The 14360-nt window shown below is 50.6% G+C and overlaps 7 protein-coding genes across 7 annotated transcripts; 3 read left to right on the top strand and 4 right to left on the bottom strand.

The window, feature by feature from the left end:
• Positions 1-64: 64 nt before the first annotated feature.
• F5J12DRAFT_968327 (uncharacterized protein) lies at positions 65-865 on the top strand (the record flags this gene model as incomplete). The annotated part of the gene is made up of 4 exons (XM_051750039.1): positions 65-70; positions 128-149; positions 204-388; positions 436-865. The coding sequence occupies 4 exons, from the start codon at positions 65-67 to the stop codon at positions 589-591; spliced, it is 369 nt and encodes a 122-aa protein (XP_051602782.1). The 3' UTR covers positions 592-865.
• A 238-nt stretch (positions 866-1103) lies between these two features.
• On the top strand, positions 1104-2264 carry F5J12DRAFT_814319 (ubiquitin-conjugating enzyme E2). The gene is made up of 6 exons (XM_051744978.1): positions 1104-1195; positions 1326-1384; positions 1461-1556; positions 1616-1799; positions 1856-1982; positions 2039-2264. Exons 2-6 carry the CDS (start codon positions 1361-1363, stop codon positions 2049-2051), a joined length of 444 nt encoding a protein of 147 aa, XP_051602781.1. The 5' UTR covers positions 1104-1195; positions 1326-1360; the 3' UTR covers positions 2052-2264.
• A 49-nt stretch (positions 2265-2313) lies between these two features.
• F5J12DRAFT_780994 (uncharacterized protein) lies at positions 2314-3207 on the bottom strand (the record flags this gene model as incomplete). The annotated part of the gene is made up of 4 exons (XM_051742524.1): positions 2314-2345; positions 2374-2632; positions 2826-2941; positions 3009-3207. The coding sequence occupies 4 exons, from the start codon at positions 3205-3207 to the stop codon at positions 2314-2316; spliced, it is 606 nt and encodes a 201-aa protein (XP_051602780.1).
• Positions 3208-3616: 409 nt separating this feature from the next.
• Positions 3617-5250, top strand: F5J12DRAFT_890241 (uncharacterized protein; the record flags this gene model as incomplete). The annotated part of the gene is made up of 5 exons (XM_051747393.1): positions 3617-4104; positions 4161-4362; positions 4438-4590; positions 4654-4787; positions 4836-5250. 5 exons carry the CDS (start codon positions 3617-3619, stop codon positions 5248-5250), a joined length of 1392 nt encoding a protein of 463 aa, XP_051602779.1.
• Positions 5251-5798: 548 nt separating this feature from the next.
• F5J12DRAFT_780992 (nuclear protein 96-domain-containing protein) lies at positions 5799-8811 on the bottom strand (the record flags this gene model as incomplete). The annotated part of the gene is made up of 7 exons (XM_051742523.1): positions 5799-5897; positions 5953-6198; positions 6229-6450; positions 6500-6617; positions 6667-7896; positions 7951-8159; positions 8218-8811. 7 exons carry the CDS (start codon positions 8809-8811, stop codon positions 5799-5801), a joined length of 2718 nt encoding a protein of 905 aa, XP_051602778.1.
• Positions 8812-9161: 350 nt separating this feature from the next.
• F5J12DRAFT_814310 (LmbE-like protein) lies at positions 9162-10293 on the bottom strand. The gene is made up of 4 exons (XM_051744977.1): positions 9942-10293; positions 9797-9887; positions 9339-9745; positions 9162-9276 (listed from the first exon to the last, which is right to left on the bottom strand). The coding sequence occupies exons 1-3, from the start codon at positions 10256-10258 to the stop codon at positions 9341-9343; spliced, it is 813 nt and encodes a 270-aa protein (XP_051602777.1). The 5' UTR covers positions 10259-10293; the 3' UTR covers positions 9162-9276; positions 9339-9340.
• Positions 10294-10498: 205 nt separating this feature from the next.
• On the bottom strand, positions 10499-14056 carry F5J12DRAFT_495838 (uncharacterized protein). Its single transcript, XM_051739707.1, has 13 exons — positions 13385-14056; positions 12809-13331; positions 12699-12758; positions 12577-12649; positions 12238-12523; positions 12155-12179; positions 11967-12055; positions 11838-11921; positions 11741-11782; positions 11667-11687; positions 11371-11615; positions 11139-11321; positions 10499-11080 (listed from the first exon to the last, which is right to left on the bottom strand). The coding sequence occupies exons 1-13, from the start codon at positions 13803-13805 to the stop codon at positions 10739-10741; spliced, it is 2394 nt and encodes a 797-aa protein (XP_051602776.1). The 5' UTR covers positions 13806-14056; the 3' UTR covers positions 10499-10738.
• Positions 14057-14360: the final 304 nt, after the last annotated feature.

The raw sequence follows: 14360 nt of genomic DNA, 5'->3' as shown, positions 1-14360 counted from the left end.
TGTGCCAATCTCGTATTAATGCCGGTGCATTTTCCGTTTGCATCGTCAATACACTAGCAGACTCATGGCCGTACGTGCTCTCTGGCATTTCATTGCATGTTTTGACTAACGGATGCGCCTTCGTTAGTCAGGTTTTGGCTATACTGGAGGTTCGTGGTGTAGTCGAAAGTTGTGAACGCCCGTCTTACACGACACGTACGCAGGACGTTCGCGGTGCTTTGCGTACTGGCAAGAGTTCTCCAAAGTATATATTCGACGTTCACCTATCGGATTTACTGGTACTGATGAAACCGAACCACGGTTACAGTGCTACTCGCAGGCTGATGCACCCAGTCAATGCCGTGTCCAGGCCGACGATTACCTCGAGTGCCTACACCACACCAAGGAGGTATGTCTGTTTGCTCGCTTTAGGTATTCAACCCTAATCCTCCTTAGATCGAGCGCGCAAAGGCTGTAAGAGCTGAGTTTATCAAGCAGGCAGAACACCAAGCAAAGGAAGGGCGTAAGGTGGCTGATTTACTGGCTGACGGCGTGATCGTCAGCGTTGGCCTTATACAACGCGACAGAGGTTCCGACGGTAAAGAGCAATAGATTATAGGACCTTTTCTGTGATCGCTCGGTTCGAGAATATACCAGCTACCAAGTATCTGCACCGGTTTCCGGTCGGCGGTCCCGCGTCTCCGATGGCCTCATCCGTTTCACTCCGCCATATGCATCCCATTTCTCTTCGGTTCCCGGTATATAGCTCCATACGTATGTAGCTGTTCACATCCTGAGCTCGATGGCCTAGTTCCAGCAGTGAGCCCTTCACCCAAAGGTAGGAGCAGTACGACTTTTCTGGCTCCTCGATGGCCGTTATCGCTCCCTCCACGCCGCACTACAATCACCGATATCATCAATTGCAGAGTCGGCAGGGTAGGGCATGTATACCCGTGTCGCAGGGCTTGACACATTAAACAGTGCAGAGTGTGTGTGCCTATGGGGCGTCGAGACATTTCTGGGAGAGCACTGCCACCGTCGCCCGTGGTTAAGGGTTTGTCAGCAGCCAAACAGATGACAAACATCCGAAGTAGTTACGGTCTCCAGTTAAGTCGTTGTCCCTTCACTCCCTACCATCACCGCATCTACAAGTACCTCCCGTCTCTGGTTGCACCTTACTGTAAGTTAACTTATTTGAAGATAGTTCTGAGGATCCGTATGCTCAGTGCCGTATTCTCTGTTACTTCATACTGACTTTGGTTTTTCCTCATTGCATCGTCATGCTGTTTCGTCCCGATCGTGTGCGATTGTGGCGATCTCACATACGATCTTCTTTACAACGATAGTACAACCTCCAGTTCTTCGTAGGACATCTAACGCAATGGCACTCAAACGCATTAACAAGGTAGGGGCTCGCATTTCCGCCAACCGCACCGTCGTCCGGGCGCCTCTTGTTCTGTACCTTCTAACTTACTTTCCAGGAATTGATTGACCTCGGGCGTGATCCACCTTCGTCTTGCAGCGCTGGTCCGACAGGTGACAACATGTTCCAATGGCAGGCAACGATAATGGGACCGGTGAGCGGATCTATCTGGTTCTGATGTCATCCGGAATGTTAACCCGACAAATTTGTTAGGGTGACTCGCCGTATGCTGGTGGCGTGTTCTTCCTTTCGATCGCTTTCCCTACGGACTATCCGTTCAAGCCTCCGAAAGTCAGTTTTACGACGAAGATTTACCACCCAAACATCAATGCAAACGGATCGATCTGTCTCGATATCCTGAGAGATCAATGGTCTCCAGCGTTGACGATCTCTAAAGGTTCGAGGCCCTCTGATGGCGTGCTGATAATGCAAATATGTAATCTTGCCCCGTAGTTCTTCTTTCGATTTGCTCGATGCTCACTGATCCCAACCCGGACGATCCATTGGTGCACGACATTGCGCACTTGTACAAGACAGATCGCGCTCGATACGAAGCAACTGCGAGGGAGTGGACAAGGAAGTATGTCTTCCCTTTTTACGATCGTGTTGGATGTGTGAATTGACCGCCTTCTCCAGGTACGCTATGTAGTGCGATGCGGCCGCCTTGCATTACTCTACTGTGCCGATGAGTTGTATTGGTTGGCTGCTGTACGAAATTGTATCAGTGTCTATTATTGCATGTTCATGTTCTAGTACCCTCCACCCCGCCTCCTTTTTGTGACAATGAATTGAATAGGCTCCATTTGACATACCTGCCAGGATGCATCTCATCAGACGCTGCATTGCGACGGCGGCCAAGCTTTAGGTTTTATTACAGCGGGGGCCGGACTCGGGTCCCTCGCACCAGAATGTCAGCCAGCTGTGCACCCATTGCCATTTTGCGCTGTACATGACGCATGGCATATACGTACTTCGTTCTTTTCGCTCCACGTCTCTCGCTGTTCCGCAAGGTGATAGTCTCCATATTGATCCAAAACTCGTCGTGATTGACTTGGCAGTTCCAAAGATATTCGCAATTTTGTAGGAAAGTCTACTCTCGAGGTCTTGGGGTCGTAACTGGGGTATCTCAGCACCATCCCTCTCGCTTTTCAGTCCGTACGTTCCCATCGCGGAGCCCCTCCTGGGGATGCCTCGTTTGTCCAGTTCCGAGCGGCCATTGTCAAGATACGCCTGTTTTCGTGTTCAGAGGGCTGAGGTAACTTTGAGCATGACTCGGGATCAGGGGCGCGGATCGACGCGATCCTTTTTCTCTGTGTACGTCTGCGGATCTCCTACCTACCCCTAGAGTTTTGTGTTGATTGGCTTCAGCTGTTGTCATTCTAGCGTCTCTCCTTCCGCTACCTTCGAGGACTCGCTATTGTACCTCGCGTGCCTCTAAGCCATTCCTTTCGATTTTCCGGTCCTCCATCATGCTTGTTGAGCACTCTCTAGGGACACCTAGTTTGTCAAATTCCGCGTGGCAGTTACGGAGATATACCCCTTTATGTGGTTAGAGGCACTTTCGGACAACTTTGCAGATATTTCAGGACCAAAAGCGTGCATTCACCCCATTTGTTTTGCGTTAGGTTCATCCCATTCCACTCCACCATCTCCCCGCGTTTCGTGTCCTTTTGGACACCCGTCGACATTCGGTAACAGCTCTTCCTTCTTGCGGGTGTCTGACGACATTTCACCGCTGGGCCTCTCACACTTGTGGGACGTGGAACTACTGGATGAGGGCTTTCGAACAGTATGCGATACGTCATGGTTACTACAGACATCAGGAAGCGAAAAAATGGTTTAAACCTGTTTAAACCTGTCACTGACTGGTCGTGACCGCGATTCTGTCATTCCCCGTTTCTCTGATGGAGGTTGCGGAAATATCAATATCTCGGGATCGGTTGCGCAGATTCACTCCGTCTTTTTTTTGACCACGACCTCCACATTCTTCTCAATCGTCCCGTCGCATTTTAAGGTGTTTCGAGCACCTGACTATTGAGCAAGGTCAGCGCCCACTTTCCCGAGTTTAGTTGCCATTCCACAGCTGTGCTGTACCGTCTACAAGGGGTTGTCACACGTGACACTTGGTCTAATGCTCGCCTCCTATTACTTTCCGGACTATAACAATGGAGTCCCTTTCCCTCTCACTTCTCCTCCGCTCGTTCAGTCATTTCTATGCAGCGCTCGAACATCTCCCCCACCGGCGATACCGACCTCCCACAACTCAGCCGCCACGATGACTCTGTGTCTGGCGCTCCTTCCATGCCGTCCATAGCAGAGGCAATGTTTTACTACTCGGGGCTGCGCTCTTCTACCAGGTTAGTGTACCGCACAGAGCCCATGCCATGGGCGATGCCCACTGGACCCAAAGCCTACCGCCGGTCGAAGGAGCTTCGCCCAGTCTTCGGCCATAAGCTGAACGTCGTCTGGAAGGACCTGGGTCCCAAGGTATGTCACTTCCTAGATTCACAGGGGGTCCTCTGGACGTCAATAGACGTCGTTCGCTCTGTCACGGTCGGAGAGGCAAAAGTCGGTCCCGTCGTACTTTGGATTGGTATTATTCCCGAAACACTCTTGGGTGAGAACGCCTGTGCCTCAGCGAACGGTTGCCTATACCTCCTCAAGGAGCTCGGCAGTGATGACGTTGAGGTTGAGTTCCTGGAGTCCATCTATACTCGGTCGACTGGTCCAAACCTCCTCGAGCCCTCTTCCTACCTAGGACCCGGACGTCGACGTTCGCGGACCTCTTACTCCAGCACTCGGGCTCTCCATCGCTGCCCCATGCCACACCTCATGTTCAGGGTACCGGAGGTATCTATCTCGCCGAAGGCGGCGATAGCAGGAAGGTCTTGCTCGTTACCGCTCACTATGCTCTCTTCCAGATAACTGGCCCAGCGTCGCCTACGCCCGCACAACCACCAGTGCGCCTCCTCGCGACGTCCTCCTTGGCACCAAGGCGTTTGATGACTTCCTTGCCTTCATCACAATCAAGATAGCAGAACATGGCGGTATGGTCAAGTGGCATGGGTGGAGGACTAAGGAACTTGCGGGTGAGAGGGGTTGAAAAGGACGAGGAGGAGATTGAGCCTGCTCAGCGTCAGTTGGAGTGGGCTCAGTGGTCATTGGAAAATGCGAGGAAGACAATAAAGGTCCTGAAAAAGTTTCGCAACGAAGTCGAAAGGAGTGGAGGCGAGTGAGCCACTGCATCATAGGCCACATCGTCTAGTCCCCTCCGATTACTACTGGTGCCGGCACGGAGGGTTTCATCGAAGACCTATGCGGTTGTCGAGCTCGACAGCTCCAAGATCAAGAACGCCTTTAAGGGAAACGTGATTGACCTAGGTGCGTTTTGATCTATCTCAGCAAGGCCGTCTAGTCTAACTGTTATATCCAGGGACGAAGATTTTGCCTCGCGAGTTCATGCTGAAGATGTACCCCCCCGCCCATCACTTCGGGACCTCATCTCGAAAGACCTCATGTACAACCTAGGTATGCTCGACCACGACGGTGAACCTTGCCTACCAGTTGTAAAGAACGGTAGTGCCACCGGCATCACCATAGGCCGCGCTACCGGCATATTCTCATACGTTCGCAAATATTTTAGCAGCAGCACTCACCAGACCTCGACGGAGTGGGCTATCCTCCCCTACAAGTTGGGTGCCTTCTCGGCCTCCGGCGATTCGGGCTCTATCATTGCCGACTGCCATGGCCGCATCGGCGGTGCCGGCGATATGGAGTCCTCCGACATCACATCCGCGACGCCCTTCCTTCTGGCTCTTCCCGCGCATCAAGCAAAACGGATTTCCTAATGCCCACCTCTACCCGGTCATGGACTAGGCACCGTGGCATTGGCCAGAGAGACACCGGGGACGCTGGCGAGGCGGTGAGGGGTGGAGCCGTCTGGTTTCTTTCGTTTCTCCGACTTCTTTTGTTTAGGTTCGTCCCTTTTCTCCGTCTCACCTATTCGTATAACTTATGTCGCAAAAAAGTAAAGTACCATATCAATACTCGTAACGCACCTTCCCACACGGATGCAATCTGCAGTGATATTTTCCACGAAGGATATCAGGAACGTTCCAACTATGTTGGAATCAGAAAGTTGCATGTCTTAGGGCGTGTACGAGTAAATTGTGAAGCTTCAGCATTAATGTATATCAATGGTAATCATTTCTAAGGCAGTTTCCGGGGGGAAAGTGTGTGCCAAGGGCTGCTTGCAAGTTGCATCCTTGCACCGTCTTGTGGCTAGGTTGTGGCCTGCCGACTGTGATCCGCAGCTGAATGTATTACTGGCATATCCACGCTATAAACACCACGATACAACCACTAAATAATGGATATAGACATCGTCTGCCAGTAATCATGCAACCTGGATAGATTTCATGAGGCGCTCGAGCGCACTTGCTTGGATGTGTTGTAGCCTTGTCGCTTCGTCAGTTCCAGTGAGCCGGACTTGAGACTGGTTACAAAAAGTGTTAGTCCAAAAATGGGCTGATGCCTAAATGATGACCTACCAGTGCGAGGGGTTTCATTTGGTCTAAGTTCGCGGTTAGGCCAGATATCATTTCAGATAATGCTACCATATGCCTTGGATCCGAAGACGAAGGAAGAAGCTCTGGAAGACTGCCAATTAGTTTGGGTATTGACCGTGCAAGATTTTCTAGCTCTTGCTCCTCAGCCTCATCGAGGGTGTCAGTATCCGAAAGTGAGGCGTGCAGCTCACGGAGGCGGATCATCGCACGGGCATAATCCATATAAGCCTATTTAAACGTGAACACGATGAAACGGACGAATATCTTCTTGAAGTTCACCTTGCCCTTCAAATACCACCCGTCAATAGTCTGACTGCTCATTCGCTCAAACAATGAGATTAGAAGCTCGAAATCGTGCTGTATAGCTGCCTCTGGTGCCAGCTCCGCTATAGCCAGATCGTGAGCCGCTTGGTATAATCCCGAAGCCGTATACAGCTGATAAGCTTCGAAGATATCGCCTTTGTAGACGGCGTACAGCGCCTTGCCTCCTGTTTCAGTTGTCGTTTACACACTTAGTGGCAGAACACACCTTCGCTTCATTGACCCAAGTGAGAGGGATCTTCAGGCTTCCGATGATGCCGCTCGTCATCCAATCGTCGAGCTTATCTGCAGACCTACACAGTAGATCTTTGATAGCCTTCTCTCGCCTGTGCACCGCTTCAGTTCAAATCGGCTTGTGCTAGGCTTCCTACTCACCCTGCTGACCCCTCGAGATGTAAGAGAACAAACACGGCTTCCTGAAGCATGCCCAGTTGCTCTAGCTGATGGGCGTAGCAACTCGCCAACAAGTCTGCACTTGAGCTGTGACCCTCATACCTCCCAGATTCATCGTCGTAATCAGGTGATCGTCGTTCACCTGAACCCCTGTCAGAGAAGTCGCGCACGCGCATACACCGCGATATCACAATATACAAGTGCCACGGAAGGGAGTAATCGCAAGGAGAGGGGCTGAACGAAAGCGGGTTAAGGATCTGAGAAAGCGAGCAAGCGGGTTCGGCGTGCAGTCGGATGAGAGAGAACAAAGCGTCAGTGGGAAGCGGTCGTGGGAGGTTGAAGGGAAGGTTGGATCCTTGACGGGATTCAAGGTAATGGGGATGCGGAGGTGCGACTCGCGAAGGAAGCTCCTGTGAAGCGCGATAATATGACTCGTAGACTTGTGATATAGGCACATCCATGGGCTCAGCGAACCAAAGATACATTCCAAAAGTGCGTTTCCAATCCAATTCTTTGAGTGGATCAACATCTGAACACCGCTCAAAGCTGCTCGCTTTCGAACCCTCTAGAATATCCATGCTTCCAGCCAAGGTTGCATACAATTTCCTTGTGTTCTCGTTGACGTGAACGTCAACACGTTGTTCGCGCCAAATCTGCAGTTGTTCCCCAAGGTCTTCCCTGAACTCGAAATCCCCAGGTGCTTGTGAAATAAGAGTTGCGAGTTTGACAAGCCCACAATCTATGGCGGTTTCACAAGCTTTTTCGACCTGATGGCCAGTAAGAAGGGCGAATATGAGACTCTCTGGGTCTCCGGAGGCTTGATTTAGATCTGCGTTAACAGATGATGTGACAGCTTCTTCTAACCACACTGAAAGGGCTGCCTTGCGCCGAAGAGACTGTATTCGATTCCGTATGTCAACTGTGATCTCCGGAGTAAAGTGAAGGTCAAAGGGATCGAACAAAGCATGGCCAAGACGAAAGAGAGAGGCCTCATAAGAAGCATCAGTTTGGGGATAAACCGTCGTGAACGATGAGAAGCACAGCTCTGGGCAAGGGTCGGCGAAAGGAACGCCGTATTCATCCTTTACAATAGGAGTTTTAGAGAGGTGATGCTGTAGTAGTCGGGACAGTCGATTATTGGCCTCGTCTCGGGCCGACGAGAAGAGCGGGGCAGATGCCAGCGTCACGACAGGCGAGTTTGCAGAGCTTTGCCTAAGTGCCCTTCGGTCAGAAAGCAGTGGAATGCCATCGGCGCTTGAAACTTACACTTGGCTTGATGGACTACATAGTTGTCCTAGGTAAGCGACCGTACCACCTGGGCCCCAGCCTACGCGGAAAGACCTGCCGAGCGCCAGACCTGCGTCAACTAGTGCATCTTCACAACCCGCCACTACCGAATGGGAAATTTCGACGCGGGCATACTTTCGCGAGGGGCGGTAAACAGGAGGTTCGATATCGTGTGCAAACGAGGCTCTCTAAAACACACTTGAGTTTATGAAAGAAGTTATCAGTAGGTCGACAAAAAATACGAACCTCTTGAGAGTCTAATCGCCCTTCTCCGAGTGAATCACGACTGTGTTTCCGAGTTACGCCTGGGGATAATCGAAATCGGGGACGAGATGGCCTGTTCATAGCCTGTAGCATCGCTGCCTCTTCAGGCATACGGAAGAGAGACGTCTGCATGACGTGCATTTTCTGCACGTCCATGCCAACGGTTTGAGCCCATGAAATAGCACCGGAGTCAACACGAGACTGTCCTTCAGTCTCGGATTCCGACGAGGTGGAAGAACGCGACCGGTGTCTGGGGTGCATATACTGACCTTCTGCATTTGAGTCCTCCACAAGTGCATGGTTGCGTGTTCTCTTGGACCCATGCAGAACAAGTTCATTTTCGTCCATTTCAGAAGAGCTTTCACTCTCGTCCTCGTCCTCGTCCTCCTCATCTCCTTCCTCATCTTCGTGGCCATCGTCAACTGCTACCTCATCCCCGTCCGAACGCGATTCGGAAGATTCCCTGGCCTCTTCCAAAGGTTTTTCGGCGTTGTTGATCTGACGCACGCCTTGTGACGCGTAAGACTCGTATTCATCGTCACTGCTGTCACTCGCGAGGGCACTGAATCGTGCCATATTGTCGGGGGTATGTGTATTGGGCCGTCAACGGAATGGCCAGGCGCTTGCCACTAGAGGGAACAAACAATAGCAAACAAGTCCCCTAGTACCTACCAGTTAGCTACGACGAGCCAGCGAACTCAAATGTTACGGTGGGAAGGGAATAGAACTACTTTCAGCAAGAAACAGACGTGGGCTCCAGGCATCAATGCATCGTTGATGACACAAGTCGCGCGGTGTGCATCGCGTATGGTGTAATTATTGTCCTAGTGCGAACCCAGAACGGAATGAAAGGGAATCCTGGTTTAAAGAGATAGAGGTGATGGACTTTTAAATGAGCAGGTGGTTCAAACGTTCGTTGGTCCTGGCGCAATCTTATCATAAACTGTGCTACATCGCAGCACTCCCTTCCGTACGACCTGAAACGAGAGATATGTAGTTCAAAGATCCTAGTGCATCCGCATTGCATTTCCTGGCGTACAGCTATCGATGCCGCCAAGCTGGTCAATCTACGCTCCGTGGAGAAACGGGAGTATGAACCCTACTATTAATTTGACAGCGTAGCTGGGTCGAATTCAACCCACTCGTTGACCCATAAATACCTCGAAAACAACATATAAAGATAGCGGAACCATATCATCTGAGAATCATGTTCTCGGATGGCACGGGCTCCTATCAAGTATTCCCTGAAACCAGAAGTAAATACCGGCGTAGACGGCGAAAGGAGCCTGGGTATCAGCCGAGACAGGATAATCCTGGCGCGAGCAAGTGGAACAGAAAGGATACCAAAGTATTTCGGCACGACTGGGACAGTAAGCAGGCCAAGTACACGGGGAACGTTCTCAGTTCGAGACGTTGTAGAAGACAGTATACGAGTGAGATGCGATGCACCAAACGGAAGGGAATAGTGGTTCGGGTGTGAGGAAATTCCCTGTGTGTCGAAGGTCAAGATCTGTTATGGTGTTCGTGAGATGTCGAATGGCCAACTTTCCAAGCTGCTTACCACTGAAATGTTGTTGTCCACGACGAACGGGGCAAGGACATCTGCAATGACTGATGCCTCCCATGTCATGGTAATATTATCCTGGAGTAAGCTAAAATAGGACCTCAGGACGCTAGCAACAGCACTCGATACAAGACATCCTTACGGGTGGTCAACCACCCAGCGTTTGTCGCGGTCAACGCCAAGCACGTCGAGACTGCGATCTAGCTCTGCTCTCCTTTTGTTGCCTAGGCCTTCCGCATCCCCTGTGGACAAGCACAACGAATAGACCTCAAGTTGTGAGACGTCTTGTCGAAGTGCCAGTATAGTCGGTGTGAAGAAAAAGCATTCATCGTCGGGGTGTGCCGTCAACAAGAGTATCCGGGCAGCGCGGGGGAGTAGGACGCTAACTTGCGAGTGAATTGGGAAACACAGCCAGGACACCAGTCCAGCTAAGAAAGCAAGCAGCAACTGAAACTTCATGGGCAACAAGGGTAGTCGTCAAGTAAACATGTTAGTCTCATTCTCAAGTCCAGATTCCTACCGCACCAAAATATCGAACGAGGTACATACATACATAATGCTACAGTGTTGAACTCCCTAATAATAAGAACCTAGCGATACGAATGGTAAAACAAATTCCCCTATACACTGGTTAGATATTATACTTAGGCTAGTGTAACGTGGGGCGAATGAAGCACACGAGGTTGGTGTACATATGTCATTAAACACGCCAGTTCCTTCTGGACGTGTCGGTATTGAGCGATATATTCGAGATGTCGTTCGTGGGCTTCTGCAAAGTCACCACTGGAACCGTAAGGTCGACCGCGGTCGATGCAGCGCCGCTGGGGCTTGCATGCGGAAGTTCATTGTCAAGTGGGTTTCGGCGCGTGGTAAACCTCGGGATATTGAAATGATGCCATGGTCGGCTCCATTCTTGCAGGCGAGCAACAAGGCGTTTAGTCAAAGGAGGCCGCTTTTGGTGTGGAGCGAAACGGGGGTCAGGCTCCCACCACCACCGAGCTTTCCGATCCTGAGCAACATGGATGCACCAAAATATGACCCCACCAACAACCACGAGGACGCTGCCGACAATGGCCCTTGAAATCTTATCGCCGGGTTTGCACCACTCAACGGAGAATGCGAGCAAGAAGAGAAGCATACTGTCATGACGGTAAACAATAGTTCCAGCACCCACAACATGGCATCCCACCTCCACATAAGAAACGCATATGGCAGGCTGTAAATGATGGCGAGTTTCTCAAGTCCGTGGCGCTCGTCGCTCATTCGCCGAAGGAAATTTGCCTTCATCATTGCGATATCATGAGTGCCAAGCAAGTACTGTAGTGCATTGCAAACCTACAGCTTCAGATCCCCTTTCACGCCCAGTCAGGTTGAGACCGATGAAGGTCAAACCCAAGGCGAGACTACCGAAGCTGAATACCAGCGACGTATAGCTGGCGATTTGGGTTACAGAGCGTCCGTTCCCCACATCGACAGACTGAATAGCAAGGAAACCAACGTTTGCCCCCAACAACACAGTACCCTGAAAATTCCGGTGTTAGCTTCAATAAAATAGAAAGACATCAACTGACAAGGAGATTGAGATTCTGTAGTTGAACGTTCAGTTTCGCAATGAATACGCCCCACTCAACGCTGCTAGCGATATTGTCCACAAAGCTCCTGTGCAACGAGCGCACGTGGGCGACTGGGGCCATGCAGAGGAGTGGTGCGAGCACGATCATAGCTTTTGAAGGACGATACCTCCATCCATGGACGGTTTGATCGACACTCAGTCGAGCGCACGGTTGTCCGTGGAAATTAAGATATTGGTTACGGTCTGGAGTGGAAGTGTCAATGTGCGTACGATATACCTGTGACCGGCACGTACAAAGAATGTTCATTAGTCGTCCTGATGACAAAAGGAATCAGAATGGAAAAACATGCTAGGATTATGTGCCGTACCGAGAATGACGACTGTATGGTCACAACGGGAAGAGGTGTTTACTGGCGAGAATCAGATCAGACAAATGGCTACACCTCACGCGACCATGAAGCTCACCGTCAATCTTATCCACCAACGAAAGGTAATTCTGCAGCTCGTCAGTGTTCAGAGCGGCTGTCGAACGAGTGGAGCTGAGGTGGTCTACGAATGTTACACCAGACACGTGTCACTCCGATGCAAACTTACCACAAGTTGCGTGCAACATCATGTTCTTCACTTCGCTGACGAGGTCCCCAGTGACCTTACCCAAGACCGGAAAAAGATATCTGTGTTTCCTGCAGGACTTTTGAGTACTCATATAAACACCTGAAAGAAGACAGATATTAGTGACGGTAAAGGAAAAAGACACTTTACATACCGTGTCGACTGCATACCAGTACTGCGCTTCGATAGCAAGTCCTGAAGAAAACATATCAATCACGTGATCTGGAACAGCACGCTTAACAGTGGCACCAACTTTTGTGAGACAGAGCATGGACGCCTTTGCAGTCACCGAGAACACTGCGCGCATCGAAAACCTCCAACCAGAAGAGACACCTCTTGTGTCGATGAACGAAGTAGTAGCTGCACAAAACTCCATAGTCATCAGACCTAGGCTCCAGAACAAGTTCTACATCTTTCAACTGCAAATCGACCCTTCCTTCTTGTATAGCCTGACGAAGTTCACCATATAATGTATATTGAAAGTGTTCTATGTCTGCAAGAACAGTCGCATTGCATATATCCACTTCTGTAAACGTTTTCTGAATTTACGTTAGTACAGCGATAACGAACTTGTTTGATATATGGAACATGCCTTTTCGTCGTGGAGGTAATAAAGGGCTCCTTCTGGGTGGACATGCGCCGACCATCCATGAGGAAGGGCACCCCTTACACAACCGTTAGCCCGGTATATGTCAGTATGATGTAAAAACACACTCGAAGGTCGGGTAATCAACCAAATACTCCTTGACGGTGTAGTCCGAAACTGTGGGGTCTCTGAACAAAGGTTATGGTAAGACTCGAGGGAATCCGAAGTCAAGACTTGCATCATTGCATGGCTCTTCGCAGTTCTATCATATCGCATAACGTCGTTCGCGGACATGGGAATAAAACGTGGTTCAGGGAAAACAAACACAGCCTCTTCAGTGTGGACCATATCGGAAGATGCATTGAGGATCGCCCGTGTGTGGAAACTGGTGGAGGACTCGGCCTGCGTCCCGTAAGGGAGGCTGGTTGTGGAACTGGCTTTCAAATGTGACGTGGATACCCCATAAATGCTTGGACAGGGAGAGCGTGGTCGAGGCATGGGACCATCGTGGCGTCTGTAAGCCGCACGACCAAGGGACATCTTGCTAGTTTCAGAAAGTGCACTTGATGGCCGATGTGACCCATCCTGATTTTCCGCTGGCACAGCCAACGTATGCCTTCGCGGTTGCGAACCAATTGCGAAGCCTCCCAAAGGATCGCCTGGAGTCCCGGCGAATGTAGCTGCCCGAACGAGTCCACCTCCGGGGGACGGCGGAATAGAACAAGATATAGGACTTTTAAGATCCTGTTTTGGAGTGGTGTCTAACAACCGACACTACGTGATAATCGCATGGTGAGTTGAAGTAGCAACTTACCTTCGTTGTCTACTGTAGGCGTGAGCGGTGCAGCTAAACTGGCATCAGAAGGATTGTCAAAGTATAAGGGCGTCTGTCTAGTTGGCGACGAAGGCGAGTACGGGCTTAGGTGGCCAGAAGGGCTGATGTATGGGGTGTCCGACAAAGAGTGGGTCTTAATTACGAGCCGTTGTTTTTTGGAAGGTTCGACGCTTGGGAGTATCGTCACCGACGAATCGTGAAAACGTCGCGGTTGCCTTAGGAACGAGAGGATATACTCTCTGATCAAGCGGACAAACGAAGTTGCCAAAAGCCGAGATTTTGCGCGACGAATACATTCGCGCAGCACAGCCAGCACAAGTAGAATGCGGGCTGCAGGTTTGTTAGATAGCAAGTACTTGCGCAAATTCGCCAAAATGCGACCAAGGCCTTGAGAGACCATTCAGATGCCGTGGACAAGAGCGTCAGAGTGTAGAGAAGGAAGGAATCATGAATTGCTCAGAAATACATAGTACGAGCCACGTTTTAACAAGTGGACAGCCTCAATGTTGCGTGTGGCACGTATGGGTGCGTTCGTAAGGGGAGAGTGCCCTCTGAAGAAGTGTCCGGAATAGAAACCTATGAGAGACGGTGGAAAAGTCAGCTGCATTGCAGGGTACATTCACAGGAAAATTTCCAGTTTGCACTCCTCGCGTACTGCCGTGGTATAGCCGACACAGAAAGCCCTGTGAAAATGAGCATGTTAAAAACGGCTGATCCCACTGAAACAAGGATGAAGCTCAGGGCAGGTGGGTCTATTGCTAAAGACGCCCAGCCTATATCCTTGACTGATATCCAATTGCGTTCCCACCACTGATCTTGGTCTTGGGAGATTTTATAAAGAAAACGGGGTTCAAGGACGGCTATAAACCCCCGATCACTGCATTGGAAAAAGGATCCTGGTGGTTACCCGTGCTCATTCCTGAATCCTCGTGGGTTCCAGTGACTCGCAGAAAAG

The sequence above is a fragment of the Pisolithus orientalis genome, assembly GCF_024613125.1.
Source record: "Pisolithus orientalis strain OTSU chromosome Unknown F5J12scaffold_6, whole genome shotgun sequence".
NCBI classification, from domain to species: Eukaryota; Fungi; Basidiomycota; class Agaricomycetes; order Boletales; family Pisolithaceae; genus Pisolithus; species Pisolithus orientalis.
Note: the sequence above shows the minus strand (reverse complement) of the source record. Positions and strands in the feature narration are given on the sequence as shown.